Genomic DNA, 22,817 nt, shown 5'->3' on the forward strand with positions numbered 1-22,817 from the left:
GAATTTTGATAGCAAATAACTTGAATCTGTAGATCAATTTAGAGACTGTTGCCATCCTAACATTATTAAGTCTTCAACTCCATGAACAAAAGGTGTCTTTGCATTTATTTAGGTCTTCTTGAATTTCTTTCAGTGGTATTTGTAGTTTTGAGTGTACAAATCTTTCCCTTTTTGGGTTAAATCTGTGCTATTTTAAATGGAATTGTTTTCTTAGTTTCATTTTTGGTTTATCCATTGCTGATGTTCTTATTATCATTTTTAATTATGAAAATAGAACACATCCATATATAACTCATTTATCTTAGTTACTTTGATGAATATTTAGGCTTATTTTTAATGTTTTCCTTTCATATAATAATGCGGTAGTGGCCATTGTGTCTACACTATGCTATTTTCCATACCGTGTTAAAGTGTTTGAAATTGATTCCTAAAGATGAACTTGCTAGGCCAACATTTAGTTAGGTTAAAAATTTGATATATGGGACCTCCCTGGTGATCTGGTGGTTAAGAATCTGCCCTCCCATTCAGGGGATGTGGGTTTGAGTCCTGATCAGTGAACTATGATCCCACATGCGGGGGACAGCTAACTCTATGTGCTGCGACTGCTGAGTCCGTACCCTGCAGTGAAGAGCCCACATGTGCCATAGAGGTCACGTGTGCCACAAGCAGGACCCAGTGAAGCCAAGTAAAAAATAAAGTATTCAAAAAAATGGATAGATATCAAATTGTGTGCCAAAATGCGGTATCACTTACAGTTACCAAGTTTGCAAGCAACTTGTTAGTATCTATTTCCAGGAACCCTCCCCACACCTCAGAGTTATTGATCTTTTAAAATGTATTTGGGGAGCTCCTTCATAGCCTAACGGTTGGGATTCTGGGCTTTCACTGCACGGCTTGGATTCAGTCTCTGGTTGGGAAACTGATATCCCAAAAGCCCCAAAGCACGGCCAAAAAATAAAGTAAATAAAGTGGTGTTAAAATGTATCGTGATCTGATAAGTTATAAATGGTGTATCATTATTTTTATTTGCAATCCTTTGGTTAAAAGAAGATGAGTACCTTTTAATGTTTATTGCTTTTTTTTTTTAATAGAAATAGTCTATTGGATGTCTTTTGCCTATTTAAAATTTTTGTCTTTTTTTCTTAATTATTTGTGGGTTTTAAAAAGTATCATGGTATAATCCATTACCATATATTTTATAGATATATTCTGCCCAGTTTGTTGTTTCTTTTTTACCTGTGTTTATTTTTTCTTTTAGGAATATGACATTTCACTTTATCTATCTGTGCCTTCTTAATGCCCATTAGTAAAAAGTTCTACAGTTTTCTTGATATAAGTTCTATGATTCAGTCCTAATTACCGTAGGTTTTTGTTGCAGTTATAAATTTGATTTTTTCCATTAAACTTTCTTCCTGATCCCAGTTGATACAATAAAAATGGCATAGATTTTTCTGTATTTTTAGAGGATTTGGCCACTCACTGTCTTGTCAGTTCTAATTTTCAGTTGACCCTCTTGGATATTTTTAGTAGAGAGTCTTTTTTTGCAAGTAGCAATAATAGTGGTGTTGTTACCAGTAATCATTTTCTAGCCTCTGGATCTCTCTGTGCTTTCTTTTTTGTATTGTATCACTCAGTCCTGTCAGGGTGGTAACAGGAACATCTCTTATCTCCACCCTGTCCCCACCTCTCACCGGCATGCCCCTGGTGTTTTCAGTCTGCTGTCCTGCTGTTGGTTTCTAATAGGATATCTTTGATTTGTTGAAAGATGTTTCCTCCAATTCTTTAGTTGCTAATAGATCATAATCATAAGCAAAAGCAAAAATGAGAGTTAAAGTTTTCATTTCCTTTCCTTCATTTCCACTGGGTAATTTATGCTGGTGCTGGGCCTTGTTATCTCATTTTTCTTCCCTGGGATTCCCTTCTTCTCCTACCTACACCTTTATTGTTATAATTTCTCTTCCCCCATTCCCCAGAACAATCCAAGGCAGCCTCAACTGTTTATTTTACAAATATTTCAGATGTTTATGATAAGGAAGGCACTTAAATTTTGTAATGGACATTTAGAGTGTGTTAAGATTTCTGGGGGTTGGCTGCTGTCAGCATACGCCAGCACCGGACACCTGCCCGTCAAAAGAGCTTTCCGTCAAAGCTGGTCTGACACACTGACTGTGGTTAGTTCCCTGGGTTTCTGTCTGCCATGTCATGCCTGGGGAGACCTTGGATCATCAGGCTTTGGCCGCCACATTCTAGCGTCTCTCCCAGCATCCTCCAGCTTCTCCTCTGCCGTCCTTTCCATGGTGTGCCCTGCAACATCTGTCAGTTATAAACGCATTCCCTTATATTCTTCGTCTCCTCCTTCAGCCTGTAGAATATGTGTGTGTGTCTACCATTCTAGGAAGAAACAACCACCATCTTACTTGACCAGCAGAGTCTTCAGGCTGCCTTACTGAGTTTTGCCTGAGTCTTGCCACAGGGAGTTTCCTACATTCTTTCTTGACTGACATCCCCATCACTCTTTTTTTTTCCCATCACTCTTTATTCCACGTGTCTGACCTCTCCTTCCATGAACTTGTGGATGGACGCAGGAATTGCCAAAACCATCTTGATCTCATGTGACTTCTTACATGATCAAGCCCTAATTGGCCAAGTTCTCTTCTTCACTGCCTTTTGTTGCCACCTCTGTTCTTTTCTCCTTCTTTTTTAAGTTTTTACTTTTTGGTTACACCACAAGGCATGTTGAATCCTAGTTCCCTGACCAGGGGTCAGACTCGTGCCCCCTGCAGTGGAAGCACGGAGTCTTAACCACTGAACCACTGGGAATGTTCCGAGTCCTTTTCTTCTAGCAACTCTTTTTCATCTACTTGGTAGATACCTCTGCCTGCAGTCCTTGCAGATATGGGGGCTCATCAAGACACCTACCTCAGTCTTCCTTCTGCATGCTGCGTGGGAATTCTCCTTCATGTGGGTGTTCCCAGACCCATCTGTGCACCCTGAATTGCCCTTGTGGGCTTCACTTAGCAGACCTGTGCCTGCAGCGTATTTCTGTGTTGATACCCCATCAGGCCCCTGCAGCTCAGCATGTCAGAAGCTATTCAGCTCCTTCTGCATTCACACAGACCTCATGGTATGACCGTCAGCTTTGCTGCTCAACTCAGAAACCTGCAGTCTCTGCCCTCGTTATGCCCAAAGCTCTCTCTGCCTCCAGTTCATCCTCCCTGTCTTTGCAAAGATGAGCTTGTAAAACTGCAGATATATCATTTCACACTCCTCTGTCCTTATCCCTTTCCTGCTTCCATCTCATCCCCTTCTTTTTTCCAAACTTTCAAATCTTTCAGCGATTCCCCAATGCTTTAGGATGAAATTCCTAAGTTCTTACGATGCTTTGAACTTTTTTAAAGACCATCTCATGAGATGGTCATATAGACTTCCTAATTCCTAGGATAACCTCTAGTCAGTGTGTTCATTGACTAACCTGCTGGATTTGATTTGCTACTATGTTGAATTTCTTTCTCTTATAAGTGGGATTGGATGAGTTTCCTTAACTTTGCATGTGACTCCTGCCCAGTTTTGTAGTACAGTTTTGCTAACTTTTAGAGTGAGTTGGGACTCTTCTACCTCTCAATGCTAGCAGGTTTATGGATGGAGATATAACTTCTCACAGGGTGGAAAGGAAAAATGCTTTCTTCCGATTTGATGACGGTGAAGTGAAGTGAAAGTCACTCAGTCATGTCTGATTCTTTGCAACCCCATGGACTATACAGTCCATGGACTTCTCTAGGCCAGAATACTGGAGTGGGTAGCCTTTCCCTTCTCCAGGGGATCTTCCCAACTCAGGGATCGAACCAGGTCTCCTGCATTGCAGGCAGATTCTTTACTAGCTGAGCCACAAGGGAAGCCCAAGAATACTGGAGTGGGTAGCCTATCTCTTCTCCAGTGGATCTTCTTGACCCAGGAATCAAACCAGGGTCTCCTGCATTGCAGGTGGATTCTTTACTAACTGAACTATCAGGGAAGTCTCTGTGATGATGGTGAGCACAGCGATGTCACCAACAGGGACAACGCTGTTTTGGACCCAGCACTCTAGTGAAGAGACAGTCGCGAGGACAGATGAAACACTGCAGACCATGCAAACCCTTTTGCAGCTCATACACCTCCAGACCTTCTGACACTGGCCTTTGTCAGTTTTGATTTGTCCTTGGTTTGTCCTGCAAGTACTCTTAAAATTAGGGGGGGGAAGGACTATGTTAAAATATACATAACATAAAACCTACCACTTTAACTGCTTTTTTGGGAGTGGGCCACTCTGTCGGGCTTATGGGATTGAACCTGGGCCACAGCAGAAAAAGTGCCAAGTCCCAACCGCTAGACTGCCAGGGAATTCCCTCAACTGCTTTTAATTGTACAGCTTAGTGGCTTTAGGTGTATTCACAGTGATATTCAACCATCACCATTATCCATCTCCAGAACTTTTTCATCAGCCCAAAAGGCATTCATTAACAATAACTTTCCATTTCCCCTCCCATCAGCTGCTGCTAACTGCTACTTTACTTTCTTTCTATTTTTCGTGTGTGTGTGTGTGTGTGTGTGTGTGTGTGTGTGTGTGTGTATTTTTCGTGTGTGTGTGTGTGTGTGTTGGCTCAGTCGTGCTATCCCATGCCTTGTAACCTGTCCATGGGATTTTCCAGGCAAGGATACCAGAGTGGGTTGCTATTTCCTACTCCAAGGGATCTTCTTGACTCAGGAAGAACCCGCATCTCTTGCGTTTCCTGCCTTGGCAAGTGGGTTCTTTACCACTGTCCATCCCGGGCATGCACAATTCTACTTTCTGTCTCTGAGAATGTGCCATTTCTTGGTACCTCCTATACACAGAAGCACACAATATGTGTCCTTTTGTGTCTGCTGTATTTCACTTGTCTTAATGTTTGTAGGTGCTCTTGAACACGAGTTTTATCTCAGAATGAGGAGGAGGGCATGTTTACTGTGTGTGGTTCCCTGTGCCCTACAGTTGAAATTGATTGCGTCAGTGATTCTGCCAGTCACCTGCAGAAGGCAGTATTAGCTGTCACATCACAGATACATGCATGGAGTTTGAGATGGTAGCTTTCTTCGGGCTCATGGCTAGTGACCATGGTGGTGCCATGTTTTGAACCCAGTTTTGTCCGACTCCAAAGCCTATTTATGCTCTGTCTGCCACTTGGATCTCCACCTTAGCTTTGTACCCCATGCCATTCTGGGTTTCTGAAGGTGAAAATTTCTGCCGGGCTTGTCTTGAACTGTGTGGCTTGCACATCTTACTGCGTGTGGTTCACACCTTGTCTACCTCCATCACAGTGACCTGAAAGCTTTCTCCTTGAGTTTAGACACAGGATGGCCATCAGGTACTCTGGGTAGTAGTTTTGCTGATAGGTATAGTTCAGTGAATTGATTTTCCATAAAATGATCTTCAGATACGTAGCACAGTGGAAGCTTCGATTCCCAAGATCATTCTTACAAAGCATCCTGAGCAGAGTTTGGTGGGATTTGGCTAGCTCTGAATGCTTCATAAGTTTGAATCTGAAGAACCTGGGAATCTGTCATTTTAACTTTCACTTTTCCCTTGGTTGCAGTTAAGATACTTCCTAAGCCATGGGAACCTGGAGAGTTTCTCTGTGTCCCACTGTTCCCTCATTTGCCATTCAGTTCAGTTCAGTCGCTCAGTCATGTCCAACTCTTTGCAACCCCATGAATTGCAGCATGCCAGGCCTCCCTGTCCATCACCAACTCCCAGAGTTCACTCAAACTCACGTCCATCGAGTCAGTGATGCCATCCAGCCATCTCATCCTCTGTCATCCCCTTCTCCTCCTGCCCCCAATCCCTCCCAGCATCAGAGTCTTTTCCAATGAGTCAACTTTTCGCATGAGGTGGCCAAAGTATTGGAGTTTCAGCTTCAACATCAGTCCTTCCAATGAACACCCAGGACTGATCTCTTTTAGGATGGACTGGTTGGATCTCCTTGCAGTCCAAGGGACTCTCAAGAGTCTTCTCCAACACCACAGTTCAAAAGCATCAATTCTTCAGCGCTCAGCTTTCTTCACAGTCCAACTCTCACATCCATACGTGACCACTGGAAAAACCATAGCCTTGACTAGATGGACCTTTGTTGGCAGAGAAATGTCTCTGCTTTTTAATATTCTGTCTAGGTTGGTCATAACTTTCCTTCCAAAGAGTAAGTGTCTTTTAATTTCATGGCTGCAGTCACCATCTGCAGTGATTTTGGAGAAAAACAAAGTCTGACACTGTTTCTAGTTTCCCCATCTATTTCCCATGAAGTGATGGGACCAGATGCCATGATCTTCGTTTTCTGAATGTTGAGCTTTAAGCCAACTTTTTCACTCTCCTCTTTTCACTTTCATCAAGAGGCTTTTTAGTTCCTCTTGACTTTCTGCCATAAGGGTGGTGTCATCTGCATATCTGAGGTTATTGAGATTTCTCCCGGCAATCTTGATTCCAGCTTGTGCTTCTTCCAGCCCAGCGTTTCTCATGATGTACTCTGCATATAAGTTAAATAAGCAGGGTGACAATATACAGCCTTGACGTACTCCTTTTCCTATTTGGGGAAGCTAGGGGACGACAGAGGATGAGATGCCTGGATGGCATCACCTACTCAATGGACGTGAGTTTGAGTGAACTCTAGGATTTGGTGATGGACAGGGAGGCCTGATGTGCTGCAGTCATGGGGTCGCAAAGAGTCGGACACAACTGAGTGACTGAACTGAACTGAAAGCTTCTTGTGGTTGAGGCTGCTTTCACCTTTTGGATGACTGGGCTTCACAGTGGGTGCTGGGCAGGCCCTGACACTGCACTAAGTGAGTTTTCCAATTGAGAAATAAAGCAGATTGATGGGATTCACTCTGTTATTCAACAAATAAGGTTCTGGGCTATAGCATTCAATAATTGGATACAAATTCTCTTCTTCATGAAGCTCATGTTTCACTTGGGAGAAAGAACCCATAAGCAAGTTAACTGAGTGAATTTTATAGACTACTGGGAAATGGAAAGAGCTGCTTTTTAGAAAAATACAGCCTGCGTGGGCCAAGGGCATGTGTACATGCCCACAATGTTCTGTAGGGTGGTCAGAGTGGGCCTGGCTGAGAACACGGCTTTGGGGCAGAGATGTGAGTGGGTGCTGGTATGGGGTGGGTGGCAGCCTTAGGGAATAGCATTTCAGGTAGAGAGAGCATCTGGTGCAGAGAGGGGGCCCCATCTGGGGCAACGGAGGAGCAGCCATGAGGCCGGTGAAGGAAGGGAGTGGCTGTCGGAAAGAACCAGTTCCTGTGCAGCACTGGGAGGCATAGGCGGGTTCTCAGCGAAGGACTTGGTTAGCGTTTAGATGGACATTCTGGTCATGTGGTGAGAGTGGGAGAGGAGCCCAGGATGGAAGGATGCACACAGGGTCAGGTGACAGTGCTTTTTCTGTCTGTGATGTTGATTGGAGTGCACAGTTCATGCTGTTTTCATCAGGGTCCCCAAACCCCGGGCTGCTGACTGGTACCAACCTGCAGCCTGTTAGGAACCAGGCCCCACGGCAGGGCGCGAATGAGCTTCACCCACCACTCCCCATCACTTGCATTACTGCCTGAACCACCCCCACCTTTGGCAAATGTAATGAATTCTTTGGTGATCCAGTCATGGAAGATGATTTCTTCTTCATGGAAGAAGAAATGAAAGATTTCTTCCATGATCCAGAAAGATCTGAGTAGAGTTCTTTTAAATCTAGTAACTGATTTTTTTTTCAGCTTTACTAAAATATAATTTACATAACATTTATCTACTAAGTATACAACTCAATTATTTTTTAGTAAGTTTACAGAGTTGTACACCCATCACCACAATCCAGCATTAGAACTTTTCTCCATCACTCTAAAAGGTCCCTTGTATCCATTTATAGTCAATCCTCATCCTCACCCCCGGCTGTAGGCAACCATTTATCTATTTTCTGTCTCTGGGGATTTAGCTTTTCTGAGCCTTTCATATAAACGAAATCATACAATATGTAGTCTTTCTGTCTGATTTCTTTTATTTAGCATCCTCTTTTCAAGGTTCATTTATAACATAGCATCTATCATTGCCTTTGTTCCTCTTTATTGTTGAATGGGAATGGTATTTAACTGTATGGATTACCAGATTTTGTTTGTTTATTCATCAGCTGATGGAGATTTGGATTATTACCACCTTTTGGCTATTAAGAATAATACCTACTTTTTTCCAGAAGTGCAGCCATAGGCAGGCAGATGGTTCTCTGGAGTGAGTACACATGAGAATGATTTTGGTTTGGGGAGCATCTTTATAAACTTTATGTTCTTCCTTTGCCCTTTTGTAAGACTGATGGATTAATGAATATTATTTGAGCCAGATAATAGCCAAGTGACCTTTCCATTGCTTGTTTCCTTATCTGTGAAGTAAGGATATTTATAGGTGTAGTGGAGAAGGAAATGGCAACCCACTCCAGTGTTCTTGCCTGGAGGATCCCAGTGACGGGGGAGCCTGGTGGGCTGCCGTCTATGCAGTCACACAGAGTTGGACACGACTGAAGTGACTTAGCAGCAGCAGCAGCAGTGCTTGGCACAGGGAATTGTAAGGATTAAGTAAGATAGTGAAGAGAATATGTGCAAGGAAATAGTTAATCTCCCCTATTACCCTGCCTCCCTCACTCATGTTATTTCCGAGGAAGTGGTAGGGCTGAGAGAGACTATGTGAGGACCACCCTGCTTTAAGGAGTGAGTGGTCTTATTGGAGAGAGATGTGGAGTGCAGGTGAAGGAGCAGAGGCCAGGTGAACTCCTGGACCAGGCTAGCTGGGTGGGTCTCTCAGAAGAATTAGGACCTCGGCTTGGAGGAGAGGAGCAGGGAAGCTTCTAGGAGAGTCCGGGCAACTGGGAGAGCCATAGGCCTGGCTGGCTGGGGGTGGCTGGAAGAGATGGGTGTGGAGGTCAGGTTAGGGGCATATTGGGAGAATTGTAAAGCCCATGTGGAACACCTGGATCTGTGTTTACTCCCTTGGGCAACCATGAATGTTTTGGTGCCTGATTTCATGTTTATGGGGTGGGTATAGATGAGGAAGGTTGCAGATTTAGGGGTCTTTGGCCAGATTAGACCCATGAAATTTTTTTTTTTTTTTTTGGAGGGGATTTCCCAGTTGTTTGAATTCATTCAGACAATTCAGTTCAGTCGCTCAGTTGTGTCTGACTGTTTGCGATCCCATGGACTGCAGCACGCCAGGCTTCCTTGTCCATCACCAACTCCCAGAGCTTACTCAAACTCATGTCCATTGAGTCCGTGATGCCATCCAACCATCTCATCCTTGTCGTCTCCTTCTCCTCCTACTTTCAATCTTTCCCAGCATCAGGGTCTTTTCTGGTGAGTCAGTTCTTCGCATCAGGTGACCAAAGTATTGGAGTTTCAGCTTCAGCATCAGTCCTTCCAGTGACTGTTCAGGACTGATTTCCTTTAGGATGGACTGGTTGGATCTCCTTGCAGTCCAAGGGACTCTCAAGAATCTTCTCCAACACCACAGTTCAAAAGCATCAATTCTTAGGCACTCAGCTTTCATTAGGAGAAGGCAATGGCAATCCACTCCAATACTCTTGCCTGGAAAATCCCATGGACGGAGGAGCCTGGTGGGCGGCAGTCTATGGGGTTGCGAAAAGTCCAACATGACAGCGAGTTCACTTTCAGTTTTCATTTTCATGCATTGGAAAAGGAAATGGCAACCTACTCCAGTGTTCTTGCCTGGAGAATCCCAGGGATGGGGGAGCCTGGTGGGCTGCCGTCTATGGGGTCACACAGAGTCCGACTCGACTGAAGCAACTTAGCAGCAGCAGCAGCAGCAACAGCTTTCATTATAGTCCAGCTCTCACATCCATATGTGACTACTGGAAAAACCATAGCTCTGATTAGATGGACCTTTGTCAGCAAAGTAATGTCTCTGCTTTTTAATATGCTATTTTGGTTGGTCATAGCTTTTCTTCCAAGGAGCAAGCGTCTTTTAATTTCATGGCTGCAGTCACCATCTGCAGTGATTTTGCAGCCCAAGAAGATAAAGTCTTTCACTGTTTCCACTGTTTCCCCATCTATTTGCCATGAAGTGATAGAACTGGATGCCATGATCTTCGTTTTCTGAATGTTGAGCTTTAAGCCAGCTTTTTCACTCTCCTCTTTCACTTTCATCAAGAGGCTCTTCAGTTCCTCTTCATTTCTGCCATAAGGGTGATGTCATCTGCATATCTGAGATTATTGATATTTCTTCTGGCAATCTTGATTCCAGCTTGTGCTTCATTCAGCCTGGCATTTCTCATGATGTACTCTGTATATAAGTTAAATAAGCAGGGTAACAATATACAGCCTTGACGTACTCCTTTCCTGATTTGGAACCAGTCTGTTGTCCCATGTCTGTTTCTGCCTGTTGCTTCTTGACCTGCATACAGATTTCTGAGGAGGCAGGTCAGGTGGTCTGGTATTCCCATCTCTTGAAGAATTTTCCACAGTTTGTTGTGATCTACACAGTCAAAGGCTTTGGTGTAATCAATAAGGCAGAAATAGATGTTTTTCTGGAATTTAATGGATGTTGGCAATTTGATCTCTGGTTCCTCTGTCTTTTCTAAATCCAGCTTGAACATCTGGAAGTTCATGGTTCACGTATTGCTGAAGCCGGGCTTGGAGAATTTTGAGCATTACTTTACTACCGTGTGAAATGAGTGCGATTGTGTGGTAGTTTGAGCATTCTTTGGCATTGCCCTTCTTTGGGATTGGAATGAAAACTGACCTTTTCCAGTCCTGTGGCCACTGCTGAATTTCCAAATTTGCTGGCATATTGAATGCAGCACTTTCACAGCATCATCTTTCAGGATTTGAAATAGCTCAACTGGAATTCCATCACCGCCACTAGCTTTGTTCATAGTGTTGGTTCCTAAGGCCTACTTGACTTCACATTCCAGGATGTCTGGTTCTAGATGAGTGATCACACCATGGTGGTTATCTGGGTCATGAAGATCTTTTTTGTACAATTCTTCTGTGTATTCTTGCCACCTCTTCTTAATATCTTTTGTTTCTGTTAGGTCCATACCATTTCTGTCCTTTATTGTGCCCATCTTTGCATGAAATGTTCCCTTGGTGTCTCTAATTTTCTTGAAGAGATCTCTAGTCTTTCCCATTCTGTTGTTTCCTCTATTTCTTTGCATTGATCACTGAGGAAGGCTTTCTTATCTCTCCTTGCTATGCTTTGGAACTCTGCATTCAAATGGGTATTATTTCCTTTGCCTTTAGCGTCTCTTCTTATCTCAGCTATTTGTAAGGCCTCCTCAAACAACCATTTTGCCTTTTAGCATTTCTTTTTCTTGGGGATGGTCTTGATCCCCAAATTTAAAATTCTTTTTCCCATTCACACATCACTTGCTCCGTAGCCTCCTATAGTTGGTGGCTACTGATTTAGACGGTATAGATCTTGATGGAAAATTCCTTTCACTGCTGAAGGTTTTATTGGGCTGGTCCAGATTTTTAAACAAAGGTTACTGACTGCCTCGAACTGTGTTCATCCCTGGTCCCCTGGCCTCACTGGGCCTGTTAATGCTCTTGTATAAAATGAAGTGCTTTTGGATGATCTGAAATTTCTTTCTTTCTTTTAAACTATTTATTTGTTTGGCTGCACCAGGTCTTAGTTGCAGCATGTGGGTCTAGTTCCTTGACCAGGGATTGAAGCTGCCTCACCTGCATTGGCAGCATGGAGTCTTAGCCACTCCACCACTAGGGAAGTCCCTGAAGTTTCTGCCTAACGGTAAGACCCCAGTATGTGGGCAACAACAGCAACAAGCCTATCACTTCATTAGTCCCATTAATCTAATATCAATTATTTATAATTTGTGCTCAAACACTGTCTCTGGAGGCCATTCCAAAAGATGGATTTAAATTGTAGGCTGCTCAGTGGCATCTGGTTGGCATGGGTGTCCCAGAACTCCCTGGGTGGTGCTTTGAAGGACAGCAGTGTCACATGAATACACAGGGTCATTGAGTTTTATCACTCTGTTCTTGGGTATATGTGTTGTGCTCTTATTCTTGGAATTGAAAATGATCACATTGTAGGAATTCTATTAATTTCCTCCTTATTTAATAAGGTTGCAGTGTAGAGTCTTAAAATAACACCACCACCAACAAAAAATGCATAGAGTGAGCATCCTGTAGCCCCTTAGGGCACCTAGCACATTAAGGTAAAAATAATGCTGGGGGCTTCCTTGATGGTCCAGTGATTAGGTCACCTTGCTTCCATTTCCGGGGTCGCAGGTTGTATCCCTGGTTGAGGAACTAAGATCCTGCAAGCCACATGGTGTGGCAAAAAAAAAAAAGTGGGCATCAAGTGTATAGTGTGGGTTCTTTTGGAGAACTCATCCTAAGGAGGTAACGTGTTGAAGTGTGTATTCATCGAAGTGTTGATTAAAATAATGACTGTCGGTAGGGGCTTGGCGGATTGGTCCAGTGATCCTGATGCCTGTATACAACAGGATATCATCCAGCCACTGAAGGTGGGGTTGTAAATCACTATGTATTGATTTGGGGCTAAGTCCATGGCATATGAACCCATTTATATAAAATTCATAGTACACACACGTGCATATGTGTGGGTGCAAGATGTCTTGAGGGATAGTCATCAGAACATTGGTACTTGGGGGACTTCCCTGGTGGTCCAGTGGTTAAGACTCTGTGCTTCCACTGTAGGGGCCTTGGGTTTGACCCCTGGTCGAACTTAATGTCCTGCATGCCTCCTGGTGTGGCTAAAAGAAAAAGAAGAGGCCTGTTGGCAGTTGGGTGACGAGATGCCCTAAGGAGGTAGCGTGTTGAAGTGTGTGTTCGTTCAGGTGCCTCGCTTTCTTCTTTGGGGTTACACCCCCCGCCCCGGCACTGTCCCTCTCTTTCCTCAGAGGCCTGTGCTTTGTTGTTTTTGTGTTTTTTGAAAGTGTTGCTCTCGAGACTTCGCTGGTGGTCCACTGGTTAAAAATCCACCTGCCAATTTAGGCAAGACAGGTTCGATCCCTGGCCTGGAAAGATCCCGCACACCATGGAATGACTAAGCCTGTGGACCACAGCTACTGAGCCTGCCCTGCAGTCTAAAGCCCATGAGTCACAACCACTGAGCCCACGGGCCACACTTGCTGCAGCCCTTCCACCCTAGAGCATGCACGGCACAGCAGGAGAAGCCACTGCAACTAGAGAGTAGCCCTGCAAAGACCCAGCACAGCCAGAAATTTGATAAAGAAGGGGACAGACGCTTATTGAGTGCCTACAGCATGTCAGGCATGTTGCTAAAACCTTTAACCCTCCTGTGCACTCTTTGAGGTAAACATATGATTATTCTGACTCCATGAATGAAGCATGTGAGGTCTGGAGATTGAGCATCTCTGTTGGACAGTAGATGTGGTACAGTAGGGATTCACACCCAGGTCTGTGCTCACAACGCCCTTGGACTTTTCCTGTTTGGGGCATTATCAGGGAATCAGACATGTTTGGGTCTGAGACCAGCTCTATCTCTGGCATTGGCAGAGGAGAGATGTGACCTGCTTAAGGTCTTCAGCTAGCTAGAGAAAGACAAAGAAGACTAAAAAATGGGGTTTTGTGATATTGTGATTATGCTGTAGTGAGATTGACCTTGATCAAGTCAGGAGGCTTTTCTTTTTCAGTTCAATTACTGTGGACTTTATTACCTTAGGTAAGTCTCTTTACCTCTTTTAAAATTTTCCTTATTTTCAAAATAAGGGTAATATGTTCCACACCTCAGGTTATTTTGAGATTATTCAGATTCATCCAAAAGTACCTTAAAAACCATAAAGTACAATATGAGTGCAATATAATTCTGTTACTCCAGCTAATCCAGCCTTCCATCACTCAGGAAGTGACCTGTTCTTCCTTGTCTCTTATGGACATTTTTTTTTTTTTTGAGTAAAAAAAATGAAAGTATTTCTTTCTCTATCATTAAGCGGATGTCATTGTGGAGAGAGAACTGTGGTAGATTGCATTTTGGGGGCTTTGACTTGTAGTTTGTAAGTAAGTAAGGTATTTGGACAAGAGGTCCCTTGTCACAGACTTACATGTAGGTCGAGTGGTCCAGGTCACTCCCACTTTTCTAGTTTTAAAAACCTTAAAAATAATTGGAACTATATATAGAAAGTGCACAGTGTACAGAGGCACAGTTTAATGAGTTGTCCTGAAGCTAACAGCTGTTTGATTGCTCCTCAGGACAAGAATTAGAGTATTGCCAGCACTCCCCAAAGTTACCACTCTCCTAACATTCGTGGCATCACTCTCTTCCGTTTCTTTTTAGTTTTATCATCTAAATATGCACCTTAAAATTAGAGTTTATGCTGGTATATATTTGGCATCTGGCCTTTTCACTCACTGTTGGATATATCTGTATTGTTGAGGGCAGCTTTGATCCATTTATTTTGATTGTTTATTGTTCTTCCTAGTATGAAAACCACAACTTCCACATTCTACAGTAGATGGGCATCTGGATTTCTAGTTTTTGGCTGTTATGGATGGGGCTGCTCTGAGCATTTTTGTGCATTTCACCTGTTGTACCTGTGCGTGCATTTCTGTTGGGCATATGCCTGGCAGAAGGGGGAGAAGGGGATGACAGGATGAAATGTTTGAATGGCATCACTGACTGAATGGACATGAGTTTGAGTAAACTCCGGGAGTTGGTGATGGGCAGGGAAGCCTGGTGTGCTGCAGTCGATGGGGTCACAAAGGGTCAGACACGCCTGAGAGACTGAAATGAGCTGATGCCTAGCAGTGGGGTAGCTGCATATGTACCTTCGCATTTGGGAGCTCTAGATGTCGGAGAAAGCAATGGCACCCGACTCCAGTACTCTTGCCTGGAGAATCCCATGGGTGGAGGAGCTTGGTAGGCTGCCGTCTCTGGGGTCGCAGTTGGACACGACTGAAGCGACTCAGCAGCAGCAGCAGCAGCACGCCAAGATGTTTTCTGAAGTGTTGGTTGTAGCAGGTTATATTCCTCCCAGCACGTGTGAGAGGGTCCGTGGTAACACGTTCTTGTCCACACTTGGTCTGTGAGTCTTTAATTTTAGCCATGCAGGGAGTATGTAGTGGTCTCATTATATTTTATTTGGTTGGCCAAAAAGTTCATTTGTGATTTTGCATAAGATCTTACAGAAAAACCAAAATGAACTTTTTGGCCAGTCCAGTAACTTGTGTTTCTCTGACAAGTAATCGAGGTTGAACAACTTTTCATATGTTTATGAACAGCGATATCTTTTGTGAAGGGCCTGTTCAAATATTTTGCCAATTTTTCTACTGGGTTGTCTATTGATTGGGCTTGTAGATGGTCTCTATGTATCCCAGAATCGAGCCTGTTGTTGTTGTTTATTTTTTTTATTAATATTGTTTTCCAATACGTCATGACTTGCCTTTTACTTTCTTAGGATATTTCAGTGTACCATGGTCCCTGATTTTAATGTGGTCCTGTGCATGGGTTTCTCTTTTAATGGTCTATTGTCTATTGTGTCCTGATATTTCCCCATCTGGGGATCATGAAGCTGTTTTCTGATGTCACTTTTTGAAAGCTTTATTGTGTTGTTTTCCACACTTAAATCTGTAACCAGGAGTTCATTTTTATGTGTGGGTTGAGATAGAAGTCAGTCGCTTTTTTACTGCAGATGGATGTTCAGTTGACCCCGGGTTCTCAGCCCAGTGTAATGCCTACTTAGTCATAAAGAAAGGGCCCATCTATGCCCAGGTCTGTGTCTGTCTTCTTTTCTGTAGTAGATCTTGATTTTCCGTGGTAGTGAGTTTTACCATCTTGTGTCCTGCCCTTTGCATTTCCACATAGATTTTGGAATCAGCTTGTGAACTTCCTAAAGATAAATTACAGTTGGAATTTTGAGTGAAATTTTGTATGTAGATCAATTTGGGAAAAATGGAAATTTTGCAATATTGAGTATTCCAACCTGTAGTTTCTCCCTCCATTTATTTTAGTCATTTAAATTTTTTTTTATTACTCTATAGCTTTGGGAGTAGAGAATTATTTTGGCTAGATTTATTCTTAGGTGTTAATTTTTATGCAGTTAAAAATGAAAACTTGAAAAATTTCCTTTCTGACTTATTGTTAGTATAGAAAAGTGTTTTTTTTTGTTTTTTTTTTTTCCTTTTTGGTATATTGACTTTGTATTAATCAGTCTTGCTAAACTCACTTATAGTATACCTGTAGATCTTCTTCATTTTCTGCTTATAATTTGACAATTTTGCTTCTCTGTGAGTTTTATACCTTTCATTTTTTCCCTTGCCATAAAACTTCAGTGAGGACCTTAGATACAGTATTGAAAAGAAGATGCAGAATGGGCTTTTTTTGTCCTGTTCCCCATATCAAAGCGAAAGCTTTCAGTATTTCATCAATTATGATGTTCAGTTTGACCCTTGGATTAAAATCTGGCTATTTCTACCATTTAGCTGTTGGGAATAATGCTGCTCAGAATGTGAGTGTTCAAGTATTTATTGGAATCCTTGTTTTTATTTATTTGGAGTTTATATCTAGAAGTGGAATTGCTGGATCACTTGGTAATTCTGTGTTTAATTTTGGGGGGAGCTTCCATACCACTTTGCACAGCGACTGTACCAACTGTACATTCCTACCAACAGTGAATGCACAGAGTCCCAGTTGCCCCACATCCTCACCAAGACTTGTTTTCTGTTTCTTGCTTCTGTATTTTGGGGGATACTAGTGACCCAGATGGGTGTCAGCTCTTGCTTCTGGTCTCCTCATGCTGACCTCTTCTTTTGAATCCATTGAAACTTACGTTAATTCTGTTTTCTCTATGCTTAGTCTCTTACCTACTGTTTTGAATTTTCCATCCGTTTGTTTCTCTGGGCTTCATTCTGGAATTTTTCTGCAGACTTACTCTCCTGTTTAATTCCCTCTTAATCTATATCTAGTGTGTTTTTAAGTCCATCCATCCAGTACTTAATTTTGGACATTGCATTGTTTGGTTCTTTTAAAAATTTGTGTCACTTTTTGAAAGTAATCACCTCTCCCCTTAATTTTAATCTTAAGAATTTTGTCTTCTTATATATAGTAAGAATTATTCTGCTCCTAATTATTCTTACATGGATCTTCATTTCTGCAAGTTTTCGTTTATAGTTGTCCTGCGTGCCTGATTATCTTTGGTTGTGCTTTGGACATTGTGTTTGAGAATTTTTTATAGAAGTAAATTGAGGACTAAACTAGAATTATGTTCTCTCCATCCAGAAATGACTTGTGCTTTTATCTTCCAGGGGCTTTAGGGCACCAGCAATCTAATAAAATCATTTCTATCTGCTGTCAGGGATTGGTATTTTTCTAGGTCACCCAGTTTCTTGAAAATTGGTCTGCAGTACATGTGGAGGCTGTTTTATTTCCAGTTCACTCTCCAAATGTATAGCATGTGGATTTCCAACCCAAAGTGTAGGGGGTTGTTTGAGGTCTCTGGAATGTATGTTCTAGATCCAAGTGGTTATCACAAGTAATTCTCAAGTGTCTTGTTGCCCCTTTCCTGTGTATAAACGGCCCTGGAGCAAAGGTAGGCCGTTTATTGCAGGCTTCTCTCTCTGGATTTTAGTTCTCTTACGTTTTGTGACCTGGTAGTTTTTCTGTGCCTTCTTAGTTCTCCAGTGTTTCCAAGCGGGTGTACTTTTATGTGAAATTCCACATTTGTAGTTGTTTTTAGCATGAGGGGTGGCCTGACTTAGCCATTATTACCTCCTTTTAAAAGTTATAGGATAAAGGAACTATGTTAGCCCTTGAACACATCTGTTCCAAACTAATTAGTAAAAAACTAGTTAGTGAAGTAGGGATTTATTATCACTTGCCATGAATCCAGTATCATGCTGTGCATTAGGGAAGTTTCAAGGAAATACCAGGCATGGTATTCCTTATATTCAAGGACATTTAGCTGGGGACACAAATATAAACTTAAAATTAGATAGAATATGGGAGGAGACAAGGGTCATGCAGGATTGCTAGTTTAGTGAGAACTATGGATAGAGTGAGGGGTGTGAGCTGACCCTCTCTCTGCCTGGCCATCTTCCCATGGTGGGCACAGTGCCCTGGCACTCCCTGCTGTACATTGCAGCTCTTCTTTTGCTCCTGCACTGTATCTAAGACGCATCTGAGGCCCTTCTGGAGCTGCCTCCCCTGCCCCCTCCCAAGTCCTCAGGCTCCAGCTGTTCACTCTTCCTACCTTCACACCTCACTCTTCTCTCTGCTGGGAGGTTTTCTCTTCCTTTGGTGTGAGGCCAGTTCTTCACAGCTTATTAGCCTTGTGCAGTGCAACCCCTCCTGAAAACCTCCCCTGCCAGCCCAGGGCCTCTCCCCAGGAATCCTAGGGGTGGCCTCCACTGATCTGAATCAGTACATTTGGCCCCTGCGCTGGCAGTGACCATGATTTGGGGCTAACAGCTATCATGTGGGTCATCTGGCCCTTTCCATGCACCAAGCACTATTTCAAGCACTTCATGTAAACACACAGTGACGTTCGCTGTAGCTGTTACTGTGTCCCCATTTAACAGGTCAGAAAACTGAGGCACAGAGAGGCTTCACAGCTCCTAATTAGAGTTGTCTTCTGGGCAATGACTATTCATTTCTCCCTTTCTTCAGTAGGGAAATGGGAATGTAGGAGAAGGGCCTGAACTGTGAAGATAAACATTTGTGGGCTGCCTCTCCTTTCCTGCCCCCACTGGGGCCGTGACTAAGGGTGAAGTAGACAAGTGTGTGTGTGGGGGGGATTTGTGCCTGGGACTGTGCTCTGCCCTCTCCATCCCAGGTCCCTGGGGCTTGCTGCATCTATCAGCCTTGTCTTCCGGAGCAGTCTCTGGACGCCCCCAGTCTGTTTGGGTGGGGATTTTGGGGAACGTTGCTGCCTAGGATTTAGTCAGGCCTGCTCTGGTTGGACCTGGCAGTAAACCTCCATCCTGGAAAAGTTTAAAGTTTGTTTTCCCAGTTCCACAAGTGGGTAAACTGACATGGGCTATCATATTTGAAAAGACCATAGCCCTCTTACATCACAGTCTTGTGGGAATTCTGAAGGGATGTGGTGAGAACTGAAGCCCATTATTACTATATCTGTAACGAATAGCACTCCCCCCTCCAACCAGTGGTACACCAGACACATGCTCAGGATTTCATCAGGAAAAACCCACTTCCTAATAATTGAGAGTTTGCTCTTTTTTTTGAAAAATAAACTTTAAATTTTTAGGACAGTTTTGGATTTACAGAAAAATTGCAAAGGTAGTAGAGTCCCCAATGTATCTATCCCACATTGAGCTTCCCCATCATATATCATTGTCTGACACTAGTATGGTGTATTTGTTGAGATTAATAAAGCAATATTGATAGGTTGTGATTAACTGGAGTCCATAGTTTATTCGGGTCTTTTAAAATTTTATCTAATGTCCTTTATCTATTCTAGGCTTCCATCTAGGATTTGTTGTTTTAGTCGCTAAGTCATGTACAACTCTTTTGCAAACTCCTGGACGGTAGCCCACCATGGGATTTACCGGGCAAGAAGACTGAAGTGGGTTGCCATTTCCTCCTCCAGGGAATCTTCTCAACCCAGAAATCTAACCTGCATCTCTTGCATTGGCAGGCATGACCTAGGAAGCTCACACTCTATTTAATTGTCTCCTAGCTTCTCTTGGCAGTGACAAGGGAGAAGGAAATTTGACTTTCCTTCTTTTTGCTGACTTTGATGGTTTTGAGATGTATTGGTAAGATGTTTTGTAGGCTGTCCCTCTATGGGAATCTGTTATTGTTATTAGACTGGGCTTGTGGGTCTTCAGGCTGAGGATCACAGACCTAAAGCCCCGGTTTATCACATACCAAGCATACACACCAGCCTGATTTATGGCTGTTGATGTTGACCTTGATGATCTGGCTGAGGTACCAATACCCTTTGTCAAGCTTTTCCCATTGTACCTTTACTCCCCCTACTCTTTAGCTACTCCCCCTACTCTTTAGGGCTTTGGAAGGAAATGAATGTGTGATTCCTCGTCTTCTGTAGCTCATAAATGAAGTCATTAAAGTGTTTGTTTTTTTTTAACTGTTATAGGCTTTAAAAAAAAACCTGTCACAAAACAATGTTCTCTGTTTATAAAAATTAAAAAATTATGCCCTTTTAATATCTTCAAGTCACCAATCCCTTACAAGGACGGTATGTGTATTGTGGTTATTATTGGGCAAATTTTGATTCCTTTGTTTTGAAACAGTGACTTTAAAGCTGAATAGAAAAGCCTGTTTTTACTTTTTCTGGTCGCAAAACCTTGTAAGGGCAGGCAGGTGCAAGGACTCATTATATCATATCATTCATTATCCGGCGTATCTTCAGGATAATTAGAATTACCGCAGTTTTGTTCGTTGGTTCTGTATAAACACCAGATCGTGCCCCAGATCATTTCTGAACTATGTTTAATAAAGTTGCACAATGCAAAAGTGCTTCCTACTGAGCGACTACACACACACACCCACCCCCGCCCCCGCCCCCCCCCCCCCGTTTTAATGATAGACCGAGGTGGCAAGGGCAAGTGGGGGGCGGGGTTAAGAATCACGTTATCTGTGTAATTGTAAAAGAGAAAACAAGTGAAAGTGAAGTCGTGTCCGACTCTTTGCGACCCCATGTTCTGTAGCCTACCAGGCTCCTCTGTCCACGGGATTTTCCGGGCAAGAGTACTGGAGGGGGGTGCCATTGCCTTCTCCAGAGAATAATCCTGACCCAGGGATCGAACCAGTGTCGCCCGCACGGTAGGCAGACGCTTTACCGTCTGAGGCACCGGGGAAGTCACAGTAGGGTACCTGTGTTCTTTCACAATTAGGTGCGAGCAGGTGCCCGGCGCAGATGTGTTATTTTTGCTCAGTGGTGTCCGACTCTTTATAATTCCACGGACTGTATGTAGTCTGCTAGGCTCTTTTGTTCACGAGATTCTCAAGGTGAAAAGTACTGGAGGCTACCCTTTCCCCAATCCCGGCGCCAGAAAGAGACAAAGAAATGAACGGTAGAGGCTTACTCTAGTTTTTCCTGGGAAAGCGTGTGGGTTGTGAAAACTCAGAACTCTGTTCTGTCAGCTCGAAGCGCCACCTACGGGTTTCTACTAGTATTGCGTTTTACGCTTTGAAGAGCTGTTCTTATAACAAACAAATCGTGGAAAAAGAGATTTTTCTTTTTTCCAAAAATTGCACCGTGATAAAGCAGAGCTTTAGCCGGTGCGGGCGTGTTGCATAGGCGTTAGCAGTACTATCCTCACTAAACGCTCATCGGACAGTAGCGCAACCCCAAGAAAAGGATGGTTGGCACAGCCTTCGAGTGAGGCGCGAGTAGCAGACGCCAACACTGAGTAGGCTTGTGGCGACTAATTCACCAGTGCCGCCGCAGCCGCCCGGCAGCCGGTGAATCTCCACTGATCACGGCTTCCGAAGCTCGCCACCAAAACTTCGTTTTCGGAGGCTCGGAAGGTCGCAAAGAGGCCGTTCAGTGGTACCCAGAAGGCCACGCGTCGGCCGCGAGCTGATTTGCATACGCGCGCCCTTACGGGGCGGGGCCTCGGCGGGAGCTCCCGCCCTCCTGGGCTGGCGCTCGGAGCCGGCTCGCGGCGTCTGTGTTTGAGTAGCGTCTCGCCGAAGACTCTTTCGTGTTAGCTCTGTAAACCGCCCTTTCGGACAATAGCGGCCTTCTTCCTGATACCCACCTTCACCCTCGGGTCGGCGCTCGCTTGCGCTCCTGGGCTGCGTCTGAGCCAGAGATGCGGGGGCGTGCCTGCAGCCGGCGGGCGAGGGCGCCAAGCCCCGCATGGGCCGCTGACGAGAGTCCGCTGTTTGTCGTTGCAGGTGGTTCTCCTGGGCATGGACATTCTGTCCGCGCTGGTCACCCGGCTGCAGGATCGGTTCAAGGCGCAGATCGGTACAGGTGAGCTCTCTCCTCCTCCCATCTTGGCTTTCACTGGGTCTCCCAAACCCTGCACTTGGCTGTACCCACCCCATAGCCAGCCCTCGTTCAGCCCCCCACCTTTTCTTTCTAGCCCCCCTCTCCCCAGCTCGCCCCCACCTCCTCCTGCATGTGTAGATGCTGCACCGCTGCCCTTGCTCCCCTCATGGACACGCCTGGATCTGCCGCCTCCGCGAACCTGCTGGCATCCCCCTGGCCCTCTTTCCATACCTTTCTGCTGTCTTTTTCTATCTTCCTGTTCTAGTACTAGCTATTACTTTTATTTTTTATGCCAGTTAGCCATCATGCTGTGGTGCCAACCAAACCCTGTTTGCCTCTGACCCTTCTCTTGGAGAGGCAATGCCTCTCCTCTTTCAGAGTCTTACAGATCCGACGCAGCTGTATTTTTAAACAGTTTATTGTTACTATGACCGTTTTCACTTTGGTTGTCAAGTGTCATTTCAAATGTGGTAAATGATCACTTTTATTTTGAAGGGAAAATAGTGTCAGAATAATTAAATAAAAATAACATCAGGTTTCAAAGGTTAAGAGACGATTTTATTCCCAACCTCTGGGCATTCATAATAACAAAACAAGCCCTAACCCTTTCCTTTTAGCATTTCTCGTTACAACAGGTACACATATATTTGTGCATTTCTGTTAACTTTCTGGTAAATGTGCACGTTTAGATAAAGTCATGAGCTCTTCCCACTCTGCCATAAACCATGTATCTGCAAATAAAAATCCCTCTTACTTTTATTAATTTGATTACATAATACCAAATTAGATGAATTGTTCAGGATTATTTTCTGTAAAAGAAATTTCTCATAG

The 22,817-nt window shown here is 43.7% G+C and overlaps 1 protein-coding gene and 1 non-coding gene across 10 annotated transcripts in view; one reads left to right on the top strand and one right to left on the bottom strand.

The window, feature by feature from the left end:
• Positions 1-22,817, top strand: part of CLASP1 (cytoplasmic linker associated protein 1) — a 275,488-nt gene that overhangs the window by 74,288 nt on the left and 178,383 nt on the right. For all 9 annotated transcript variants that reach the window (XM_040228931.1, XM_040228932.1, XM_040228936.1 and 6 more), the window contains exon 3: positions 21,890-21,968. In XM_040228931.1, the coding sequence (XP_040084865.1) occupies positions 21,890-21,968 (79 nt within the window). The remainder of the gene's footprint in view (positions 1-21,889; positions 21,969-22,817) is intronic.
• On the bottom strand, positions 21,228-21,353 carry LOC120855232. Its single transcript, XR_005719199.1, has one exon. It is a non-coding gene; the product is annotated as a U4atac minor spliceosomal RNA (small nuclear RNA).

This window comes from Oryx dammah, unplaced genomic scaffold, assembly GCF_014754425.2.
Source record: "Oryx dammah isolate SB20612 unplaced genomic scaffold, SCBI_Odam_1.1 HiC_scaffold_27, whole genome shotgun sequence".
NCBI lineage: Eukaryota > Metazoa > Chordata > Mammalia > Artiodactyla > Bovidae > Oryx > Oryx dammah.